The sequence below is a fragment of the Hylobates moloch genome, unplaced genomic scaffold (genome assembly GCF_009828535.3).
Source record: "Hylobates moloch isolate HMO894 unplaced genomic scaffold, HMol_V3 SCAFFOLD_15, whole genome shotgun sequence".
Lineage (NCBI taxonomy): Eukaryota > Metazoa > Chordata > Mammalia > Primates > Hylobatidae > Hylobates > Hylobates moloch.
This window is the reverse complement of record NW_026652290.1, coordinates 40,144,817-40,169,241: the sequence shown is the minus strand read 5'-3', so window position 1 is coordinate 40,169,241 and position 24,425 is coordinate 40,144,817. Positions and strand designations below refer to the sequence as shown.

Sequence of the window (24,425 nt, the reverse complement as noted above, 5' to 3'; positions counted from 1 at the left end):
TATTAATTCCAAATACATATATCTCAGACTGGGCTAATTCTATTACAGTGTAACAGAACGTGATTAGAGGAATAAACATTTTAATTTGTTCATTAATTTTTATATCTAAAAAGGCTCTGCAAAAGGGCTCAAAAATGGCATATGCTTTTAAATATTAAATACGGCCTCCCCATGCAAATGTAAATAAGTTAATTCCAATTATTGCCTTACCAAATAATTTTTAAAGATTATGCAAAGATGTGTATTAACACATCAAATTTTAGGTTTCCATGAATACAGTTTGGCATCTGATTAATAAATACTAGATTTGCTACCATAACTATGTCTTACTATCGAACCTTTAGTTTAAGTCCTGACCTTTAGCTGGAAAGTTATTTGGAATGGCAGTAACAGTTCATCATGCTTTCAGTGTTATTCATTCCAAAGAGATGCACAGTGAAGGTACTTTGAAGGTGACCCAAAGAAAACGCTCACCCTTGTCAGTGACGTCACAGACTGGGCCTGACAGATGTTAGGCTTTGAGATGGCCAGGCCTGTGCTTCAGGCTTACAGAACAGACTACTTAAGGCAAACACCTACCTAGTTGCGTACATACAGCCCCACAAGGGTCCAGCCCCATAGTCAGCGGCAGAACACCTTTATTAGGTTTGCCTTGGATATTTCATGTGGTTTCAACTTCATTAAGCAAACTTGGGACAGGTGTAGGTAGGTAAGCTATCACACCAAAAACTAGTTCTCAGTCTGGATAAGAGGCTGTGTCTCTACTCAAAATGGCACGGAGATTCTTTGGTAAGCCTGAAGGAAGACTGTCTCCTATCCATGTTATAAGTTGCAATCATTAATAGGTATTTTAACCACTTCCCTCCTCTACAGTGGACACTTTGAAAAAAGAACTGTATCAAGTTGTAGTATAAAGACTGATCAAAATACAATTCTTTGTTCAAACAAGATCCTTACAGTTCATTCTTATGCCGTGTAAGTTATCAGCAATAACTAACACTCCTTCCTTAATAATTATCTTCTCCCTGGAAGGAACAGTACAAGCTGTTAAGTCACTTTTAAAAATAAGAATCAGTGGCCAGGCACTGTTGCTCACGCCTGTAACCCTAGCACTCTGGGAGGCAGAGGTGGGCAGATGGCCTGAGGTCAGGAGTTTGAGACCAGCCTGGCCAACATAGTGAAACCCTGCCTCTACTAAAAATACAAAAATTATCTGGGCATGGTGGCGTGTGCCTGTAGACCCAGCAACTCGGGAGGCTGAAGCAGGAGAACTGCTTGAACCCGGAAGCAGAGGTTGCAGTGAGCCAAGACTGTGCCATTGCACTCCAGCCTGAGACTCCATCTCATAAATAACATTTCTTATAATATACTGAATCAGGAAAACAGAAGTTTTGCTTTTATTGTTTTAGTAGACAGCTATCTATAAAATAGTGTTTAGATACCCGTTTGAGAAAAATGAGAGATCTGAGTATTTGTGCATCTGCTTAACTAGAAATAAATCCTACTGTGAGATGTTACCTTAAAACTACAGTTGACCCTTCAACAACACAGATTTGAACTATACAGGTCCACTTAAACAGGGATTTTCTTCCATCTCTGCCACCCCTAAGACAGCAAGATCAATCCCTTCTTCTCCTCCTCCCCCTCAGCCTACTCAAAATGAAGGTGACAAGGATGAAGACCCTTATGATCCCATTTCCACTTAATAATATTATTTCTTTTTCTTAACATTTTTTCTCTAGCTTACTTCATTGTAAAAATATAGTATATAACATACAAAATACATGTCAATTGACTATTAATATCGTTGGTAGGGCTTCATGTCAACGGTAAGCTATTAGTAGTAAATTTTTAGAGTCAAAAGTTACACTCAAATTTTCTACCATTTTGGGGGCTTGGCACTCCTAACCCCTGTGTTGTTCAAGGATCAACTGTCCTCTATTTACTGGCCATCGGTATAAATGTCAGATTACATATATATTTGGTATCTGCATAATGGTTTTAAAAGCCAAAGCCTTGTTTTTACTATTAAGATGTGTCCTAGCATACTGGAGATTACATTTTTCAAAACACTTCTGGATCCTGAATTAAAATATGTGGGAAGACACATCAATAACTTCTAAAAATACAACTTATAAGAATAAATGATAATATCTCATTACAATTATAAAGTTTTCTTTTTGAAGAAAATTATGTGACTGGCAAATTCAAGAAAAAAACATTAGGGCTGAAAAAAAAGTTATTTTAACCCATCAACCTGTCCCAAGAAAAGCTGTGTTACACATCATCATGGCTAAATCTGTGGTAACCCTGTTTTAGAGACTTCTTGAAGGCTACTGGGGGGCAAAGAGGCATGGAGATTCAGTCTCATGGCTTTTATTATGCATTCCAAATAAATAGCTGTTTTCTGAATGCAGTTGCCCAAATGCCTAAAATTTTCCCAGACTGGACTGATTCTCACTCCTGATAGATTTCTAAATATCCTATAGAAGTGTCTTCAGGAAAAGACGCCAAGCAACCCTTTGAAATTCCTCAAAGCTGCACACTCATCACCTGGGAATTATTCACAACCTCTCCTGCGATCACCCTGAGGGCCACAGCCTCTGCCTGCTGTCCCTGTCCTCCCGACCAGCTCTCCCTCAGGGCCCCCCTAAAGTTACTGCCCCAAAGTCCAGACTATTCCTTGGGCCTCCAGTTAATCCTCCTCGCTGCGGCTGGAGAGCTCTTTCTAAAACAGGAGTGTCTTCAGAGCACTCTACCGCAGGAATTCTTCTGTCATTCCCCTTCATCCGTCAATACAATCTCAACCCCTGAGCATGGCAGCCGAATCCATTCTTGATCTAACTCAGTGATTCCCAACTCAAGATGTTCACAGAAACACCTGTGGTGCTTCAGAGTCTGGTTCCTGTGGTCTAAGGCATGCAGCCAGGACACAGAATCAGTGATTCCAGCTCCTTCTGTTGGCCCCAGGTGCAACTCTTGCAGAATTCACTCCCCAAGGGGCCATCCAGCCTGAGTTTGGAGACTTGCAGGTGACTCCTGTGACCAGACACACCCTGTATCTTTTCAGAATGTTATTGATCCCTCTGGACATGAGGGCAGAGGCGTTACCTTCCGCTCTATGGAACCCAAATCCTGGAGACCTGTTCCCAAGCAGTTATGGCTGGCAGAGTGTTGGAAAGGGTGACATTTCCGTCAGAGACATTTCAGAAAAGTTCAATACTTCTAAAATAAGATTCCATAGAATAGTAAGTTGAACCCTATGAAGATATTTTGACTTACAAAAATAGCAACTTCATGTAGCTCAACCTGACACTCTGTAAAGGGCTACAGAAGTTACTCAACAGAATTTAAAAAATGAAACACCACAAATGTTAATTGAGCAGATTTAATTTCCCTGAGATTATATTCCATAAGTGATACAAATACTACCCATTAGACCAGGGGTTTTCAAAGTTTACTGTGCAAAAAATCAGCTAGGTATCTTATTAAAATGGTCCCCAACACGTCTGAGCTGGAGCTTCAGTGTTCACAGGTCTCACAAGCTCCCAGGTGATGCTGACGCTACTGGTCTCTGGGTCACACTTTAAAGAGGAAGACATTAGATAAAGTAAAAGGAGTCACGAGAAAAGGTGCACCTAAAAAATATCACGTAACAAAATACTAAAGTCACTAGTGGAGAATAACAAACATGTCTCTCTACTCTATATTCTAAGATCAGTCTTTGGTTTTCAATATTTCCATGTGTCTGATTATAAAGACTCATTAAGCTTATGGGCTTTTTAAACTTCAAAAATAAAGTGCTATGATTTTTAAAATGAAAACACGGCTATGAGGGCTTTTAAGAAACTTGCCTATTTCTGAGAGTGAAGGGCAATCTTTGAGATCCAAACTCTTCTGAAATTCTATTTCATTGCATTAACCCTTGATTATTTATTGCCTTTTGAGTCTAATCTCCATGACATTTAGTTTGCTCCTTAAGGGCAAGGCCATTTTATATATTAATAATAGTTTGGTCTCCTCGAAAGCACTTAACATTTACATAAAAGTTAACAATTGTAAAACCTAATCAGAAGTCCATTTTTCCTTGCAGCAAGATAGGAAAAAGAACAATCTTCAAACTAAAACATACTTCCAATTATTTATCATAAATATTTGATTTTACTCCATGACTTCTAAAATACAGAAATGTTTACTGCTTTACAAACAATAAATATTAAAGATATGACAAACTACTGTAGTGTACTAAAATATTTACCATTATGCATGTGTTAAGGTGAAAACAGGCACATCATCCTAGTGGACTAATCCAAGAAAAGTAAAAGGAATTTGAACTTCAACTGTCTGAGAGGAAGCGCTTAAGTAGCTCTGATTAATACTTGATGTAATCCCAATGGTCATCTTGCCTGGCACAAGTCTCCCTGCAAGGCTATGTTCACCTTCTCTCTGGGCCTCTGCCTCTCGTGGCCCCCTGGGCGCTGTATATGAAACTCTAGTTTAGACAAGAAATGGCACATCAAAATATTTCCTGTTGATCAACAGAATGCTTGTGTTCACAGGCGTGAGACTAAAAATAAAGGAAATGATTTTTTTTTTTTTTTTCAGACGGAGTCTCACTCTGTCGCCCAGGCTGGAGTGCAGTGGCGCAATCTCGGCTCACTGCAAGCTCCACCTCCCAGGTTCATGCCATTCTGCCTCAGCCTCCCGAATAGCTGGGACTACAGGCATGCGCCACTATGCCCGGCTAATTTTTTTGTATTTTTAGTAGAGACGGGGTTTCACCATGTTAGCCAGGATCGTCTTGATCTCCTGACCTAGTGATTCGCCTGCCTTGGCCTCCCAAAGTGCTGGGATTACAGGCGTGAGCCACCGAGCCCAGCTAGGGAATAATTCTTAACACAAGACACAGTAGCATCAAGTTCTTCTGGTCTGGCAGGACACCTGACCCTTATTCTGCATAAACTGTTCATTTTAAAAGCATTCCTGTGCTTTGGCTTCACCACGGGGTTCTGTCAGCACCAGAAGGATGCAACCCGACTGGAATGCAGGCTTCCAGGAGCAGGCTGGCAAGCCCACCATCTAGGTGGTTTAGTCCAACTTCAGAGCAAGCTGGGCTCTCAGAGGCAGGGAGCACAGGGAACACGTCCCAAGGGCCCACTGCTCCATCATGCAGTACAACTGCTGAGAGCTGGGAAAGGTGTAACACATTGTGATTACAAACACAATTTTAAGAGTCCAAATTTAGTTAGCTGTGTAAAAACAGCCAAGCCTCTGTACTTTAATCAAAATCAGTGCAGTCTCAGTGTGGTCTTTTTTACTGCCATGAGGAATCGCCAGCAGTGCTTACAAAACACCACGGATTTCTTGGCCCCAGCCAGGCCCCACTGAATCATCTCTAGGGGTGAGGTCAGTATCTTCTTTTTAAGCAGCTTTGAAAAGCGACAGGCTGGTTCTAATAAACCAGCTTCTTCAGTCTGCAGGATTTTGATAGAAAACTCCCTCCTAGTGTATGGAATTTAACTGGAAACTCATGTTCCAGTTGATCAGAATTTGACTGACATGTCACCCTATTTTTCAGTAGGAAAATGTTTGTGGTTTCTTCCCTTCCTCTATGTATCATGTTCTCTTATTCCACCACCACTTCCCTACCCTGTAGCTGGTAGTTTTTTTACCCTTGAAAATTGTAACCTGATTAGCCCAGGTGGGAAGAAGAGACTTCCAGGTAAACGTTGAATATGCTCACCTTGGAAAAGCTTTGCTCCAGTCTTAACCTTCCCATGAGCTGCTGTGACTTCTGACCATCCTGCAGGCATGGCTGCATGGCCAAGAGCTGACCTGGAAGCCCAACAGCTCACACCCACCTGGAAATATTTCCCTTCCACCCCAACCCTTTCCAAAGCGCCCTTCTCATCATGGCCTCCGGCCCTCATTCAACCACCTCAGATTTTTTTGCTTTATGTTGTCCAAATCCATCTACTCACTTTTTAATTTACTATTCCCATCACCACTAGAGTGTGGCTTGTTTAGAGACATTATGAAAATGGCCACTAAGGCTAACGCAGCGCCCAGACTGGGGGGGCCGCAAGGGCTGACCTCCTGGGCAACCCCCGAGAGGAGCGGGGCGACGATGCGGCCCACTGCAGTCACAGACTGCCCCACGCCAATGAGGGTGCCGCTGGCCTGGGCCCCGCCCACGGTCAGCTGGAGGTCCGTAATGCACGTCCTGCCGATGGCAGTGGAGAAGGACAGGAGAGTGGAGGAGAGGACAACTGCACCCATGGTGGGGGCCAAGGAGTACAGCAGCAGCAGTATGCAGGTGAGTATGCTGGAATGCAGCAGTAGTGCCTGCGAGTTGTGCTTGTACAGCCGTAGGATCGGCCCTAGGGCAAGGCCAGCCACGGCCCCCAGCATGCTGCTGTAACTGATGAGGTAGCCTGTCACCTTGGGCCGCACCCCAAAGCGTTCCTCCAGGGCCAGGACAAAGTTACTGTAGTACAGCATGACTGCCACGGCCATCAGCAAGCGCACCAGAAATATGTCCCACATTTCGGAAAACAGCAGGTTCTTCATGTTCCGCAAGGCCAACACTACTTCAACCCAGGGCCGGGCAGCCTTCTTGCTGGCCCTGGCTCCGCGGCTGGTGGCTGCCTCCTGCACTGCGTCATGGCTCCTTCCCAACAGCACATGGGTCTTTCGCAATGGCAGGCCGTTCTCTGTACTGCCCGGTTTTGCTTCCCTCCATGGAAAGAACCAAACGAGACCTGTTAAAATGGCATGAGATCCGTTAAAGCATCTGAATGCAGTGAATCCATACACCACCTCCTTGGGGAAGGGACAATTATTTGTGTTAGATTACTAATCTATATTTTGGTACTAAATTTACTAGTTTATATTTTTGTATCTAATCTTTCACCATTTCTATGGCTTTATTCTGACATCAGGATTCTGACAAAAGACTCTTCGCCTTTAAAAAAGACCACCACGATACCTACGAAGTACTCACTGCTTTCTCCCAGCTCAAAAGCCCATGATAGTATTCTACATCTCATCATTTCATATCTGAATTGTTATAAATTTAAATTCTTCCCTTATTAACTTTCTAATTCTCTGCCTATTCATTATCTGTCTGTCCACCTAACATCCATTCATCTATCCAACCATCTAGACATCCAATATTCATGGAGTGCTTAAGTGCTAAACATAGAAATATATTAACACAGACAAGGCCTCTGAAAATACTGTGCTCAAGACACTAAAACCTAAAAAGGGATTCAGATAAGAAAAGAGGCAACCAGATTGCAATATAAGGGCCATGCTGGGGCAAGTGCAGGCTGCCACATATGTAACGGCCTGCCTTGGCTTGACCGATGGGCAGGGACAGCTTGGCCAACTCTCCCTGGGAAGCACCTGCTTGGATCTGCCCCAGGTCAGGGTCATCTAGTGCTTGTGCAGGTCACACCTGCAAAACCTCAGGGGGCACCATTCTCATAGACCACAACATACACAACCTTACGCAGTGGCTCTAACCGCCACTCAGATAATCCCACCTCTGTCCTCATAGGACTAGCACATTCTTGCCTGTTGGTCTCTTGCCAATCCATGCCCAAAAGTGTTCTTAAAACTGAATTCAAACTTGCCATTCTAGGACACCCTTCCAAACTCTATCCTACTGTTTTTTAAGTGCTAAAGAGCACTTAAAAGTTCAACTCAGACCTGTGGCTATTCAGTGCTGCTTCATGTTGTTTTCAGCAACTTCATTTGTGTGTCATTTCTCCAAATATTGTATAAGTGCTTCAGCCATAGACAAATTTACAACAGAAATCCAAACACATGAGAACGTGGATGTGGACTTTTAATAATTCAATCTTAAAAGGGCCCTTGAACATTACACAGAATATTGATAAAAATGTGAAAGAATTATTGGTGATGAACTAAAAAAGTAGAATTAAAATAATAAAAATGATGATGATGATGGCAACTAACTTCTGTTGAGTGCTTACTACAAGCAATCCACCCACCTACCCATCCATCTGTCCAGCCTTCCAATATTCATGGAGTTCGTAAGTGTGAAATGCTAAGAAAATATTAACAAACAAGACAAGGTCTATGCAATCCTACCTCAGGCTCTGGGGTAAGCTGCTTGTATGCAGAACCTCTTACAGTTCTCATAACAAGGCTATGTGTTTTGTTACCCCATTTTATAGATGAAAAAATGGGAGACAATTTGCCCAAGGGTCACACTAAAAACTGGCAAAGCAGGGATTTGAACCTGAGTCTGTCAGACTCCAGAGTTTTGAGTTCCTAACCATAAGAACAGAAATCACAATGAAAAGGCTTTCTCAGGCAAAGTGGCGGATCAGAGGAGGATATAAGAAGCTAATGGAGTAAAAGCATTGAGGAAAACAGCTATAGTCACTCGGGGGTAAAGGATGGCAAGACTGGGATGAGAAAGCACAATTATCATGTTCACTGCACTGAATGGCCAAAGCCCTGGGTGGGACAGTGTGTGCTGCCTAGCCAGGTCCTCCTCCCTCTCCTCCTCTGCTATTCTGTTGGCCCCAGCCTGCCTATCCTCAAGTTTCTTATGTTGGAAAAACAAGTCCCTCTTCCTTGAAGCCATTGTAGTTGGGAACACTTGCAGTGGAATGTTTTCCTAACTGCTTAGACCCATTCATAGGCTTAAGATAGGGCAACATATTAAATGGCACTATTGTTGAAGGATCCAAAATAGAATTCCATAACCAATTTCTTTGTTATATGCTGACTTTCAATTTTGAGTGATACCACATTCATGTACCTTCCTTTATATGTGAAGATACCTGGTCACATCAACGAGGCATGTGTTTGAGACTTTTATCTAGGTTTATGTGAATCCATCAGGCTACCCCTCCTGATTCAAGTTACAGGCTAAGTAAATTCCTGGTAAAAAATCATAATATATTTCTGTGAGGACTGAGAATAAGCTCATGAACTTTGCTTCCTGGGTCTGACATCCTAACCCAATATGGAAATCATCATGCAAAAGAGAACCTTGAATATGAAGATTCAAAAAGCTGCAGTAAAGTACAATATCATTAAATGTAAGGAAAACTGCCTAGCACGAATTCTCGTTTATGAAGTCATTTATCCAAGGGCCAGCCATGCACCACTCTCTAAGTGAAGAAGATGAAAGACATTTTAAGCAACTAGCCCTGCATCCAAGGAGCTCATAGTACTGTGCGTGTGTGTGTGTCTGTGTGTGTGTGTGTGTCTGTGTGTATGTGTATATGTATGTCTTTATTTGAGACAGTATCTCACTCTGTCACCCAGGCTGGAATGCTGTGGTGTGATCACGGCTCACTGTAGCTTTGACCTCCTGGGATCAAACAATCCTCCTGCCTCAGCCTCTCGAGGATCTGGGACTACAGGTATGTGTCACCATGCCTAGCTAATTAAAAGAAAAATTTTTGTAGACAGGGTCTCACTATCTTTCCCAGGCTGGTCTTGAACTCCTGGGCTCAAGCAATCCTCCCGCTTCAGCCTCCCAGAGTGCTGGGATTACAGGCATGAGCCACTGCACCCGGCCCAATGTGTATTCTGCACAGGGGTGATAGCAGTGAGTAAATCTGACAAAATCTCTTCCCTCATAGAGTCTGCCTACTGATTTGGGGGAACAAACAGAATGTAAGCAGTAAAACAAATTAATAACATAATTTCAAGAATGCTATGAAGAAAATTAAGCTATTTTAGACAGAATGGTCAGAGAAGGCCTAAGGAAGCAGATACTTCAGTCTCGAATGATGAAAAGAGAGCCAATAACAGACGTGGGATGAATGTGGCAGGTAGAGGACAGGCCTGGTACAATGCCCTCCTATGGGAATGTGCTTGGCATACATATGGTAGACCAGAAAGCCAGCGTGGCCAGAATGTATGGAGGAAGGCAGAGAGAGGGGCAGGGTCTGCCCATCACCTACCACTGTGCCAGCTGTGAGGCATGTGCATTACCGTGATGGAAACAACTGGGGGTCTATAGCAGGAGATTGCATAGTCTTCCTTTCTTACTTCCATAATTGTATTTAAATTTATATTAAATACATTAAAAATAAAAGATTTCCCTTTTAAATTGCAACTAAAATATGTATCATGCAGAAGAATAAAATTAATCCCTTCCTCACATCACATTACAAAAATCAACTTAAATAGATTAAAGATAAAAATCAACTCGAAATGGATTAAAGACAAACATAAGACCTAAAACTGTAAAGGAAGGTAGAAGCTTCTTGAAATTGACCTTGGCAATAATTTCTTAGGTATAACAACAAAACCAATCCAAAAATAGACAAATGGAACTACCTGAAACTAAAAAGCTTCTGCAGAGCAATGGAAACAAATCAGCAAAGTGAAAAAGGCAACCTGGAAATAATCTGCAAAGCAAAAAGTAACCTGCACAGTGGATATGATTTGCAAATCATATATCTGATAAAGAGTTAATATCCAAACTATACAAGGCACTCCTTCAACTCAATAGCAAAAAAAACAAAAACAAAAACAACAACAACAACAAAACACCAAGTATAAAAATAGGCAAAAAATCTGAATAGACATTTCTCCAAGGAGTGGCTGATGGAAAAACAAAAGGTGTTCAATGTTATTAATCATCAGGGAAATTCAAATCAAAACCACAATGAAAAATCACCTCGCACATGTTAGGAGGGCTAATACAGACATATTTTTAAAAGGTAAGTGTTAATGAGGATGTGGAGAAAAGAGAACTCTTGGGCTGGGCGTGGTGGCTCATGCCTGTAATCCCAGCATTTTGGGAGGTGGAGGTGGCGGATCGCATGAGGTCGGGAGTTCGAGACCAACCTGACCAACATGGAGAAACCCCGTCTCTACCAAAAATACAAAATTAACCGGGTATGGTGGCACATGCCTGTAATCCCAGCTACTCAGGAGGCTGAGGCAGGAGAATCGCTTGAACCCGGGACGGGGAGGTTGCGGTGAGCTGAGATCACGTCATTGCACTCCAGCCTGGCCAACAAGAGCAAAACCTGGTCTCAAAAAAGAAAAAAAAAAAAATAGAAAAGAGAACTCTTGCACACCGTGGGTGGGAATGTAAACTGGTACCGGCCACTATGGAAAACACTAGGGGGGTTCCTCAAAATGACTTTTGTTTTTGGACGATGAGTCTGTCTATTCTGATAAAAACGAATTGCAAAGAAATAAGAGAAAAGTAGGTAGATTGGTCAGTATGAATACACAAAACAACCTTCTCATGATTGTCAACTTACCAGCATTGAGAATGAAGACCAAAAAGCAGATGAAGGCTGTGAGATAAATCCCATCCTCTAATTCAGTGAGATAGCCACCGACTACGGGGCCCAAGATGAAGCCCACACTGGAGGCTGTGTTGAAGTGTCCGATTACAAGCGGCCTTTCCTTCTCTGGAACCATATCAGAAAGTAGAGCCCTTGAGATGGAGAGAGTGTGTTTAAAAATACCTGCAAGGGGATGAGAAACACGCTCTGTAACTTTTTCCAGACCATAAGTATCTCACTTATGATCCTGTGTTTAACCTGTATCCCTGATGGAGTTCTGATCTCCAGTTTCTTTGGAAGGCAGCTATCCTCACCACTATACCACCAAGGCATCTGATCTTTTTCTTTGAACCTCTGAGGTCTGCCGGATCCATCCCACTTTGGACTCCTGGCCTCGCATTCTGATCCTAGTTAGTCACCTTATCTCTGGCAACCAAGTCCCTTAGCCCTCAGCTTGGCTACCTCCTGTCATGACCTCCCAAGTGTCTCCCAGTTACCCAGGTGCATTTCAATGATGGCTTCCATAAAGCAAGTTTTCATTCTTTACACATTAACTCACTGAGCCAATATTTACTGCATGCCTACTCTATGGTCAGCCCTAATCTTAACCCTGAGGATAAACCAAGGAACAGAGAAATGGAGCTGGGGAGAGGACAAGGAGTGAGTAGAAATTTGATAGTACCATCATTGAACCAATACCAATGGATTTTCTACCAGTAAGAGGCCTGTGAATTTGTTGAACAAATTGAATGCTGTGATATAACTTTTAATAAGAAATTAAAGTGACAACTATACTCCTCATATCTCTGCAGATGGATTTGACTCCTATGTCCCCAGACACCCATGTGCAGAACAACCATACTTGCAAACATGCTAACAGATTCTGGTAACCAGCGGCCCACTATTTTGAGCAACACATAGTAGAAACTGAATAAATGCGGCTGGCGGATCTGCGTGAATCACTCAAGTGTGATGTGACACAGCGTTTCTCCGTGATCTCCTGTGGGCAGTCTCACTCTGCACATCACTGTGCTGCCACTGAGTGCTTCAACACACTCGTCCTACTAATCTATTCCTAGCTCTGCCTCAAAAGTAGTGTGGTTGTATGCCTGACAGCCAGCCTTTTTGGAAAGCAAATGTATAAATCTCTTTTGGAATTAGGTAGATGGATTCTCCCTAGACCTGTTTCCTTAAATGTCAGAGAGGACTGGGCCAGAACATGATTTCCATAGGTCTCGCAGGAATTCTATGATTCTTTTTGAAATTGTATTGATGTCAGGTTCACTTTACATACATGAGGGATGAGGACTGTGGTAAGAGTAACCCATGAACAACCCAGCCTAAGCTTCTCTTGTCTTTCAGAGGTTGGGGTGGTGGACAGAGTGGAATGGAAAATGAGGCGTCCGACTCAGGCACTTAAACCTCAGGCACTGACTTGAAGTCAGTGGTTCATTTTTAGGACACAAGGATCTGAATCCACAACTGACTTTGTGAAGCAGAACCCTGTGAAGCACCCCCCGGCTTGCTCCTGTTCACAGACCACTAAACACTGTCGAGGTTACATGGGCAAGGAGGAGTTTTTATGTATAGCTCTCATTTGTGAAGATCATAGTGACAGTTCACATAAGAGAACTCTCACTACTTAAGCTCAGGCTCATTTCCTATTAAATAAAACATTTTAATCCTCCCCACAAATCTCAATGCATTTTGTAACAACTCTACGTTCTTATTCATCTTCCCCATCTGCTTCTTTAGAATTATGAACAGTACACACCACGTAATGGTGGAGTGTGTTATACTATAGAAAGACATGCTGCCCACCAAGGACAATAAACTCAACACCAGATGCACATACAATGGCTATCACTTGGATTTCGTGTGGTACTGGGGTTTGTAAACACAACTGACCACATTTAAGCAAAGACCTTCATAAAGCATTTATCTAGTCAACAAAAAGGCATGGTTAAGAATGTTGGGGGCTGAACTCTGCAGACTTTCAGAGTAAATGAACAAAGTATATATTCCACAGAAATGGTGTGGAAATCCTAGGTGAGTCAGCTGATCATCACGTCTATGTTAAAATGAGTTATCTGATGTGCTATTTATTTGGGGAGTCAGTTAAAAGCAAGCAGTTTAACAAAACTCAGGATGGTGCCCAGTGCCCCTGACTTGTCCAGCAGGGTAGCAAAGCCTGCCAGTGCTCTGACAGGTACAGTAAGAGAGACACTGAAACTCCTCTAATTGCTAAGAACAACAAAGAGAGAACAAAGAGCTTCTACAGGAATAATCTACCCACCAAGCGCTACCCTGCATGCACAGGAGGTGTTTCAAAAAATGGACAAAATAAAAGCTAGTTCAAAGTGTTAAAAACAGTCCAGACCAGCCTGGAAACAGCAAACTCGCCCACGAGCTGCTATATCATAATCCCAGTGTCCCCCTTAATTGACAGTCAGACGGAAGGAGGCCACCGGAAAGCTAAAGAGGTGAATCCCAATTTGATGTGAGGAAGCCCAGTTACAAAACTACGGGCTCACCAAGGGAGAGAACAGGAACCTCAGTGCTGGCCAAGACACATAACAAATTCTTACTGAATGATGTAGAGCAAGATCAACAGGAAGGAGGTAAGTCCCAATACAGTAGTGTGATCATTCACACTGACAGGCTCTGAGGGGCAAGGGGCTCTGTCAAGTACAATTCCAGGTTTGGTCAAGATAGCAGAGGGCCTGGCCCGTGCTAAATGTTCAAAATGTTCAATGGCCAGCAGCTGCTGGTGTCAGTTATAGTCACAACTGCCACTGTAATTAGCACTTTATGTAAGTGCTAATCAAAGAGACAATGTCCAGCAGGAATAGGCTTTAGACATAGACATAGACAAACACACACACACACACACACACACACACACACACACACACAAATTCCCACATTTGGGAAGCCTCAGAGACTTGCCAGGCACGGCTCCCTTCTGAACACTCTTTAAGCAAGTAAGGATGTTGAGCAAGACCACAGAGGTGGCCCAGGAGGAAGCCTGCCATTTCACATATCGAGGTTCTGGGGAAGCTATGTTTGAAAAAAAAAAAAAAAAAAGTCACTCACCTGCCGGGACTCTAGCCAGGACAAACAGAAACACATTGGTGGCTGCTCCGAGAAGGAGATAGCCCAGGGCACTGAGTAGAATGCATGCCAGCAAGGAAGACTGTCTTCCCACTACATCGCTCCAGCAGCCCTGAGGAAAGCAAGAAAAAGCCCTTTGGCCCCATCCACAGTAACAACTACTACCATGCAAATGACCAAAACAAAGTGACCAGGGGAAAACAGTAGAAGATTCAGTGTCAGATCCTCAGATGCTCAGTTCCATGATGCCATTTGTCAGAGTAAGTTATTTTCTCTGATCTTCACACACAGTGAATGGAAAAACACAACGTATTTTTCTTTGTCCAAAACCAAACAAACAAAAAAGTCTGATGATCTGGTAGCTAAAGGCAGGAGAGATGATAAAGTATAATTTATAAAGCCTCAACATTGTCTCCATTCTCATTACTTTATAAAACTATACTCTTCAGATACCATGTACATTTTTTAAAAATTTAGAAAATACTGAAAAACAAAATGACCAATATAAAAATACCTCATAATCCCAAATGTACCTATATTTTAACAAAATGGTCACATAATATGCTCTATTTTATGACTTGCTTTTTAACTTAATATGACTTAAGCATCATTCCATGTTATTAAAACTTTGCCTTTGTTACCATTTTAATCATATTCCTTATTCCAGTACATACCAATATTTAACAAATAGTTTTGTTAGATTTTTGCTCTTTAAAAATTTGTCAAAAATATAAATAATGCACAATAAGCATTCATAGCAAATTCTCCACAGATACCCTTAAAAATTCCCTTAGAACAAACCCCTAGAATTGGAGTTTTTCCAATTCTATGCAGGCATATTTTTTTCGGCATTTTCCATATACAGACCAATTACTCTCTGGAAAGATTTGTAATCCCATCTACACTGTAATTAGAACAGTAACAGTCTCCATTTCCCTGTATTTCAACCAGCACTGTTACTGTCAATGTTTAAAATCTACAGATTTGTTAAGCAGCATCTTTTAAAATTATGTTTGCCTTTTTTCCTGATAATTCTTTAAAAATTTGTGTACTATGTGCATTTTCTCTTGAGAGAGGCAAATAAGGCAGCATTTCTGCCCCCTTAGAATTCCCACATTTGGGAAGCCTCAGAAACCTGCCCGGCGTAGCTCCCTTCTGAACACTCTATGCAAGTAACCATGTTGAGCAAGACTACAGAGGTGGCCCAGGAGGAAGCCTGCCATTTCACATACTGATGTTCTGGGTGAAGCTATGCTTGAAAAAAAAGTCACTGCCTTAAAACAATTACTAAACGCTACACTATCAATGGGGCACTGTGTAAAAGGGTTAAGAAACAGGGTCCCCCGTGCTGTGTGAAACCCTGGATGACCCCCAGTTCCAGTACAATGGGCTGGTCTCCATTAGTCCTGGCTGGGAGGTGACTGAGGCTGGTTCCTGCGTCCCTCCTTCCTCAGTGATGTTCCACAACCATTCCTCACTCTCTCCACTAACCATGGAAGGAATCTCAGCAGGCCAATCCTCCATGCCAATTGCCAAGTGTACTTGTTCATGCCCTCTCCCCATTTTTATTGACATGTTTATCTTTTTCTTAAGGACCCAAAAGATCCCTTTACATAAGAATGTAAACTTCCTCTATAAAATATTTTTAAGGTAAATCTTCCAAAATACTGTCATCTTCCTATAGATGTCTTCAATCCTACTCCTCAATTTTCATTTCAATGAATTTTAGAAATTCCCCATACTCTTTTGATCTGGGGAAAGGGTCACTGGCCTCCTTGTATTCACAGGGCAGTGGTATAATCTGGGAGTTACACCCTGGCCCTGAGCCTGGCTGTCTGGGCTCAACGCTGAACTCATAATTCCTTCCACCATGACCTCGGACATATAAGCTAACTTCTCTATGCCTCAGTCTCTCTACCTGTAAAAGAAGAATAATAATAATATCTGCCTCAGAGATTATCTTCCCCACTCAACACTTTCTGTGTGCTTAATATAAAATGAGTCATTAAAGACCTACAACCATCCTTTGAGGCTGGTTATTATAAGGATTAGAGGAAATAAAGTTCTCAAAACAGGGCCTGACACATAGGTACTTAATAAATGGATCATTTTTTATTAAAATACATTTATTTAAAAACATTAGCCAAATATGACAGAATATACTTTTTCTTTATAAAGATTTGTTCTCAAAATTAAAAGTTTTTTGGTAAAATTTATAATTAAAATACATGCTTACAAAAGTATGGGTTAAAAAGGAAATTTTAACTAGGAATTTATGCATCTTAAGGCTTTCTAAGAAAGGTTTTCATTAAATTTCAGCTAAAAGACATATGAATGTTCTGTGTAAGTACAAACATAAAACAACAAAGGAAAATCTAAAAAAATGGTAGAGTCATAGTTAGCAATAAAAATTTACATTCATAAAGTGCTAACTATTGCCAGGTGCTCTGATAAGTAAGAGTATAAAAAAATTAAGCAAGTAAGCCTGGTCTGTATCTCAGGAAGACCAGAGTCCAGGAAGAGAAAACATTTAAAGAATTAACATACACTGTGACCTAATAGCTCTAACAGATACACACATCAGATATTTTGGGAGTGAGTTTACAAATAAAGAGAAAAGGTGTTTACTAAGATGTAACTCAAACTTTTCTCTCACAGGAAAGAACATGAAATACGACATTCTGCTTGACAAGCAAGTGCATTGCTCTCCTGTACAATCTGATAACTCTAGTTACCCATTTACCATTTTATATTAAGGCAATGACAGATGACTCTTAGAAAAAAAATAATATGGGCTTAGACTCTAAATACTGAGATTAGGTGGCTTAGTTAAATTAACCTATGTGGGTCTTAATTGGTCTTAATTTCCTCCTATATAAAAGAAAGATACCAAACTAATTTGCTGGGTCACTATAAAGTTTAAATGAGGCTAAAACTATTATTGTAATGGAAATCTAATATATGAAATACTTCAATAAATCAGGAAGTAGCTGTTTACTTATTTAAGAATTTATTATGGAATCTGACTGAATTTCTTTTAAAAATATATTTTACAAAGAAGCAACTCTTGGGAAACATAAGTACACTTTGTGTTCATTAAATATGAGACCCACAGGCCAGCTATTGAGACCAAAGTCACTACTGATCAATTGTGAGACTAAACAGACTATTCTACTGAACCGCCTGAACTACTGGACGCTGAGGTCTTCAGACCAGAGTGATCACAGTAGACAGCACAGGGAGAGAGAAGGGGACATCAGGTAAGGTCTCTGAAATTCAAACAACTGAGTGGTCAGAAGTAGGGCAGTGACAAGGTCACCACTGAAACTGTGTTTCTTTTTATTTCTTAGAAACAGGGTCTTGCTATGTTGCCCAGGCTAGACTTGAATTCCTGGGCTCAAGCGATCCTCCGACCTTAGCCTCCTGAGTAGCTGGGACAGTAGGTGCCAGCCACCATGCCTGGCCACCTCTGGATCTTTCTACTCCATGCTGTAGATATACAATCAGCCAATCCAAATGTCCTCTTCTGTCTATACACTTAAGTCTTATAAAAAAGCTTTTATTTAGTTCAAAGTACACAACTTTAAATAGAATAGCAGAAATATAAATGGATTTGATTACTGTCAATGAAGTGAAATAAATAATACAATTGGTAATAACTTTTTTTTTTTTGAGACGGAGTCTCGCTCTGTTGCCCAGGCTGGAGTGCAGTGGTGTGATCTCGGCTCACTGCAAGCTCCGCCTCCCAGCTTCACACCATTCTCCTGCCTCAGCCTCCTGAGTAGCTGGGACTACAGGTGCCCACCACCACGCCCGGCTAATTTTTTTTTTTTTTTTTTTTTAGTAGAGACGGGGTTTCACCGTGTTAGTCAGGATGGTCTCGATCTCCTGACCTCGTGATCCACCCGCCTCAGCCTCCCAAAGTGTTGGGATTACAGGCGTGAGCCACCGCGCCCAGCCTAAAATTGGTAACAACTTTTGTTTACATTCTTTTTGTCTGTAAAAAGCAGGGAATTATAGGAAGAATATATTACAATTTAAAGGTGTTCTCATCCCAAATCTATCACTTTTTGATAAACTTCAAGTCCCCAATTTTACTACATCTGTGATGGATGAGACACGTGATTATGTTTTACCAAATGAAAGATAACTTACCACCAACGTGCTAGAAAAGAGTTGCAAAATGCCATAGGAGGAGCCTGTAAAAAACAAACCAATAACAATAAAATCAGCTAGACCTATCACAAAAATGGATTAATGTGACAACAATTACACAGAAACCAACAGAAAAACATTAGGGTAAGATACCTTTTTGTTTTAAATTATCTCACATCTTCTTTTTCTACTCGGAAAAATGGAAGTAATACAATTTCTAACAAAAGGTTTTCAAAAAATTGACGGTAAACAGAAGAGAGAATAAAGGCAAAAGGTGATGTTATGGACGCTGTATGATTCTCCTTCCATCATATGAGATTGCGTAGCTTCAACTTATGAAACAGCAGAGAGAGTACTCAGGGGAATAGAAATTTAAATTCTGGAAAAAGCCTACTAAGCCTTAAAATCTTAACATTGTCTCTTATGTTTCTAATGCGTAATGGTTTTATAATATGATTTAATTTTATAAAGAACTTATATGTTTTTTTAGAGTGCTTTTACCTCCATTATCATGTAACATGCCCCATCTGCTTTTCCCAAAAACCTTCACACTGCTGGGTGGTCTGGTGTTATTCCAAGTACATTTGTCAAGGGAAATACAAATCACAGCATGGACCACGATTTAACAAATATTATGTACAAGACTGTCCACAAACACTTGCTTGTTTGGCTTGTGAATGATCAAGAGCTGTTAGTCTCAACAATTTCTCATTAGTTAGCACAGCCCTAAGCCCTGCTGTCTCTTGCCTTTTTGGTAAATCAATGACTTCTGAATGGAATTTTTATGCTGCACAGGCAGAGAAAGCCTACAATCTCTATGATGTGTTGGTGACAGTGCGAGAAGCTTGCAACTAATTGGCTAATGTTCACCCAAACCCTTTCCGACAGGATGTAATTTCTGTAGATTATGTTTCCCTGGTCTCTCACATTAGGTTAAGGGTTCCTGCAGGCAGGAGTCCATATGTACCTACCCTTCTACACACACGGCCAGTTCCTTGCAGAGGCTGCATAAGTACCTGTTGCCACTAGTGGCATGGGACTTGGTTATAGTGCTCAAACCTCAAAATCTCTCTGAACATAGGTCGTCTAGAAAAAAAGGAATTGCATTTGCTATAGGGTAATATTTTAAAATATTCTGGAAATTTGTTTTATCTCATTTCCCACTTACCTTTGGCTAATATTTGGCTACAAGATTGAAGTGTTTTCAGGTACCTGGTTCAGAGGATTTAAAATTCAGTGCTCTAAAAATGAACAGTATCGACCACTCACCTACTATTCCAGCAACTGTTGGACTTGCTCCAAGGGACTTGACATGAAGGCTCAATAAAGGTACAACCATGCTGACACCAAACAAATCCTAAAACAAAATAAATGCTGGACTCAAATTAGTATTTTTCAAACTAGTAAACCTAAAATTTTAAACTAATTTAAAAAATAAAACCAGTATCTAAAATTTTAAATGTAAGAAATCATAATTGGATTCCATAGCATGCCATACAAATCCGTTGCCACTTGCAAATGCCTGTATTAGTCTGACCTGGGATCCGTTTTAACTTTACACTCAAGGAGGATATGCTACAGAAGTTCCTCAAACAAAACAGACAAAAAACCCCATATTTTCTGTGGATAAGTCATAAGAAAAAATGCAGTCATAATTTGTATTCATTGGTGAACCAGCACTTGCTTAAAAATATGTTTCCTTCTGGAGTTGGTGAAAGTGGCTAATGTCCTAGGACCTGTGGTTTATAAGCTTATAAAATAATACCTGAGAAGAAAGGCTTAGTAAAGCAGGAAGGAAAAAGCTGCTGCACCGGGGAAAGGCCAGTGTTTTGCAGCTAAGTCATAGAAAGTGAATGGGCTTTGGGGTCAGGCAGACATTTCTCAATTCCAGCTCCATCACTTACTAAACGTGTGTTTTTGGAAAGTTACTTAAAGTTACCAAGCTTCTGTGCTGTCATCTGCAAAGGGTAGAACAGTAATACCTGCCTGGTAGGAATACAATGAGCATTAAGTGGCACAATGCTTGAGAAAGGCCTGATAAAACAATGTAAGCTCAAACATGTCTTCTCCTTTCTTCAGTTCTGGTGATAAGTACAGGTCCTTTTTGCTAGGTATTCTGAGTTAATAGACAGACTGTCAACTTTTCCTTTAATTTCATTCTTATTCTCACTTCACTAGGTTACCTGCTACAGTTGGTTTAGTGGGAGAAAAAACATTGCACACACACAGTTTTCATTATATTTGACCTGAATTCCTTCTTTCGTAAACATGGTTAGTTGGAAAGAACAAACTCACATGAAATGTGTATTTTCCTTGAGCTCAGAGTTAATCTTTTGTTCCCCCTTTCCTGTCCTGGTAGCTGTGCATTCATATAACTATAGATACATACATTTCCATATACTCTTTTCAGTGGGCCTTTTCCATGGTTACATCTTTAGATGACCCTGTTATCTAATATCAAGTGACTATAATTAGCTCTTAAAATTACATTACCAGAGGGATGGTTTATTATTTCAATATTGCGATTACTTAAAATTTCCTTTGGGTCTGAGTCCATTTCTTTTGGGCTTTGCTGTCAGTTGCATCTCATCAGCCCACTGATGTTTATACATTTAAAAGACTCAAAATGTACCAGCCACCAATTGAATCTTCTAGATCTTTCAGAAAAGGAAACTCAATTATCCAATAACAATTTTTTCCAAAAAAAAAAAAAGTCCCAGTACAACATATCATTTAATAAAATGGGTATCCTAAATAAGAGATGGAGAGAAATATTTAGGTCAAGAGACTGAGATCTATGGAAGGTAAGTATGAAAAATACAGACTCAAAAGCAATAACTGATGACTGGTATTACTTTAGCACTTGGTGAGTCTGAAAAATACTATATTCTTCCAAGGAGACTGGCCACTGAATCTTTCCTCTCAGGAAGTTCTGTTCGAAAATTGTCTTCTCCTTAACTATAAAAGGCAACTCCTTTCTGCTTCTGAATCCATAGCTTCTTCAAAATCACTGCATTTGGCAGCTGGTCACGTGCATGTAACCACTTATAAAAAGATCATGTCAGAAGGGGCCACTTAAACTTTCGCTGAACATCAACATTTTTCAATAAAAATTGATGAATATGTACACTCAAAAGTTTCAGGACTCTTTTCAGGGTAGGAACCCCAGTAATTACTGATTACTGGACTATCTCAACAAAAATGAATTATCATCTGAATAAAGCTGATGGGATGGAAAACAAATCTCACCAAGTATCTGGAGGAAAAAAGTGGTTGAAATAATAGATCTCATCACTATCTAAGCATCCTAAACAAAATGGGCCTCAAGGGTCATCTTGGTCTTCCCTCCTAAACAAATTAATACCTGGAAGTACGGATAACTGCTAAAGCAGAACAATTTGGCAAATGACTTCTCTAATCTTGTTCCCTTCCTCTCCCATTCAGAAACCATTTGTCCAAGAATCTTAGAGGTCTCTACATCCCTAAATATGTCAAAAAAAATAACTAAATTATGTATAATATTCCTTAGATGTTACCTAACAATCATCTGTTAGGTAGCTTTATGTGACTTTCATATAAAGCTTCATGTATTTCAATTGTTTACAATATTTTCCATTAAAAAAAATCCCTACTCTTTCAACTTTTGGGAAACCATAAACTTTTCCCTTAAGATACAAGACACCTAATGGTTCTCTTGAATACATTATTAAAGTTATTAAAATTCTGTATCAGGCTTGCTAGATTAGACTTGCCAAATACACAGCCTAAAGAAAACATATGAGAAATTGTGAATATTCAAATCTGTATTGGAAGGCTGACCTTAACAAATGATCTGCGAATTGCTTTGTTTTATTCTCATACTAAAACTATTTTGAATTCTGAGTCAAATTCTCTGAACCCTAGTCTGGACTTTCCAGGTAAGGGCTCAAATGTTTTCATCTGGCTGAACCAGCCCAAGTGCCTTCCGAGATAGGACAGCAGTAGCTTGGGACCCACATCTAAAAAGGCTGGATGTCAGCCAAGTCCTCTCCAAGAACCACCCATAATCACTGGTTGTGAATTCTAGGTGCCTAGACTGAAAAGCAGAAGAAGCATCCCCATGCTGAGAATGAACTAATAGATTAAAGGAATAGTGGTCAGAAGGAGTGCCAGTCTCTGAAGTCAAAGGCATGGAGCTGGAGGGTGGGTCCTGCAATGGCCTAGAGGCAGAGAAATCCTCTGTAAAAAGCCACCCTCCCTGAAGGCCTTGTGCTTCTGGGCTTGCAGCAATTTGGTGAACATACTTTCATGGTGATCTTAACTATTAACTCAACAGAGAGTTGCTACCAACTGAACACCTTGCATGGAGGTGGGGGCATGGAGAGTGCATGAAACTGGGAGAAGTGGTGGTCTTGATCTGCATCTGGGCAGAAAACGACGACTCCCTGCCAGGGCCCAGTGCCATCAGATACTATCTTCAAGGCCTCAAAGGCAGCCTTCTCCCATTGACACTTATCTCAGCTCCCTTGCCCTCAAGATACTGGATTAGCTCACACCGAGGGCTGAATCAGGCCTAGCCTTGGAAAGGGAGGAGTGCAGAGGTGGATCTAGGGTTCTTGCAGATAATGGCCCACAAACTACCAACATCAGCTTACTTGTAAGACTAAATTCTTCGGTGGCAGAACTGTGGATTACAATAGTGAAGCTCCGCAGCACCTGCCACATGGCAGGTGTTCAGAAATGCCATGAATCAGCTTACTAAACTTTCCATTCTACGTGGGAAATTAGCACTCAGGGAGCAAACCAGGACACGCGCGCACGCACACACACACACACACACACACACCATGATGAAACCAAACCTTCATTGTGCAATGCACACCCTTTGTCCAAAGGTAGATGGGTACAATTCACTCTGATCTGCATTTTTAAACATTCAAGTCAACCAAGAGCTCTAGTGGAAATGCACCCAATTCTGTACAAGTGGGATCATCAACAGCGGCTTCTCCAGCCTGGTCTGGTAAAAAAAAGCAAACCACAGGCACACACATCATGATGAAACCAAACCTACGCTGTGCAATGCGCAGTTTGTCGAAAGGCAGATGAGTAAAATTCACTCTGATCTGCATTTTTTAATGTTTAAGTCAGCCAAGAATCCTAGTGAAAATGTGCCTAAATCTGTCCAAGCGGGGTCATCAACAGCGGCTTCCCTTGCCTGTTCTGGTAAAAAGGCTTGCGTGTCCCTACCTCATCAGCAGCCGCGCAGCAGCTGGGCTTTTCCAAGCTTGCCCACACCCCTGTTCTCCGCCCTGCAAAAGCTGCACCTGTCACAGCATTTAACACCTGGTCACACCTGAGGCTGGTACCAGGGCTTCTCAAAAGGCAGGGAAGGGAAGAGGTTCCGCGAACGGGGTGCAACAGAACGCGCGCGGGGCAATAAAGCAGTGTGGCCAGATGCAGACTGAAGTGGGGCAAGAGGAGAGCTTGATAGGTAGTGAGGCACTCACCAGGCAGACTGCGGGTTCCCACTCCCTGAGAGCTCCAAGAACCGCCTGGGTCCCGAGGCCCGAACAGTCAGCACTTGCTCCCAGCCCCCACGCTCGCACTCACCAAGAAGCCCACCAAGTAGAGACAGAGCAGGAAGCGGCGGGCTCGGACCGCACCGGAGTCGGCAGCCTCCGCCTCGGTTCCTGTCTTCCGCTCCTGTTTCCGCTCTGCGGTCTCCGAGACCAGCCTCGAGGCCGAGTTCATGTCCCAGTGACCCCCCAGCTCCATACCCGCGCCGACCGGGGGTCGGACGCAGCAGCAGCCGCGGACCGACCCCGGGAGCCCAGTCCCGCCCCGAGCGGAAGCAGGAGGCGCGCGCCTGCGCGGCGAGAG

General features: G+C 41.6%; 1 protein-coding gene across 1 annotated transcript; it reads right to left on the bottom strand.

The window, feature by feature from the left end:
• Positions 1 to 1,332: 1,332 nt before the first annotated feature.
• On the bottom strand, positions 1,333 to 24,398 carry MFSD9 (major facilitator superfamily domain containing 9). Its single transcript, XM_032177327.2, has 6 exons — positions 24,156 to 24,398; positions 19,836 to 19,923; positions 18,567 to 18,610; positions 14,394 to 14,523; positions 11,271 to 11,480; positions 1,333 to 6,761 (listed from the first exon to the last, which is right to left on the bottom strand). Exons 1-6 carry the CDS (start codon positions 24,318 to 24,320, stop codon positions 5,974 to 5,976), a joined length of 1,425 nt encoding a protein of 474 aa, XP_032033218.1. The 5' UTR covers positions 24,321 to 24,398; the 3' UTR covers positions 1,333 to 5,973.
• Positions 24,399 to 24,425: the final 27 nt, after the last annotated feature.

Bases quoted from the DNA above. Each gene is read 5' to 3' on its own strand.
- MFSD9 (XM_032177327.2), bottom strand. From the start codon at position 24,320: ATGGAGCTGGGGGGTCACTGGGACATGAACTCGGCCTCGAGGCTGGTC. The intron at 18,611-19,835 runs GTGAGTGGTCGA...TGTTTTTTACAG, and splicing joins AACAGTTGCTGGAATAGTAG to GCTCCTCCTATGGCATTTTG. The intron at 14,524-18,566 runs GTAAGTTATCTT...TGCTTTCCTCAG, and splicing joins TCTTTTCTAGCACGTTGGTG to GGCTGCTGGAGCGATGTAGT.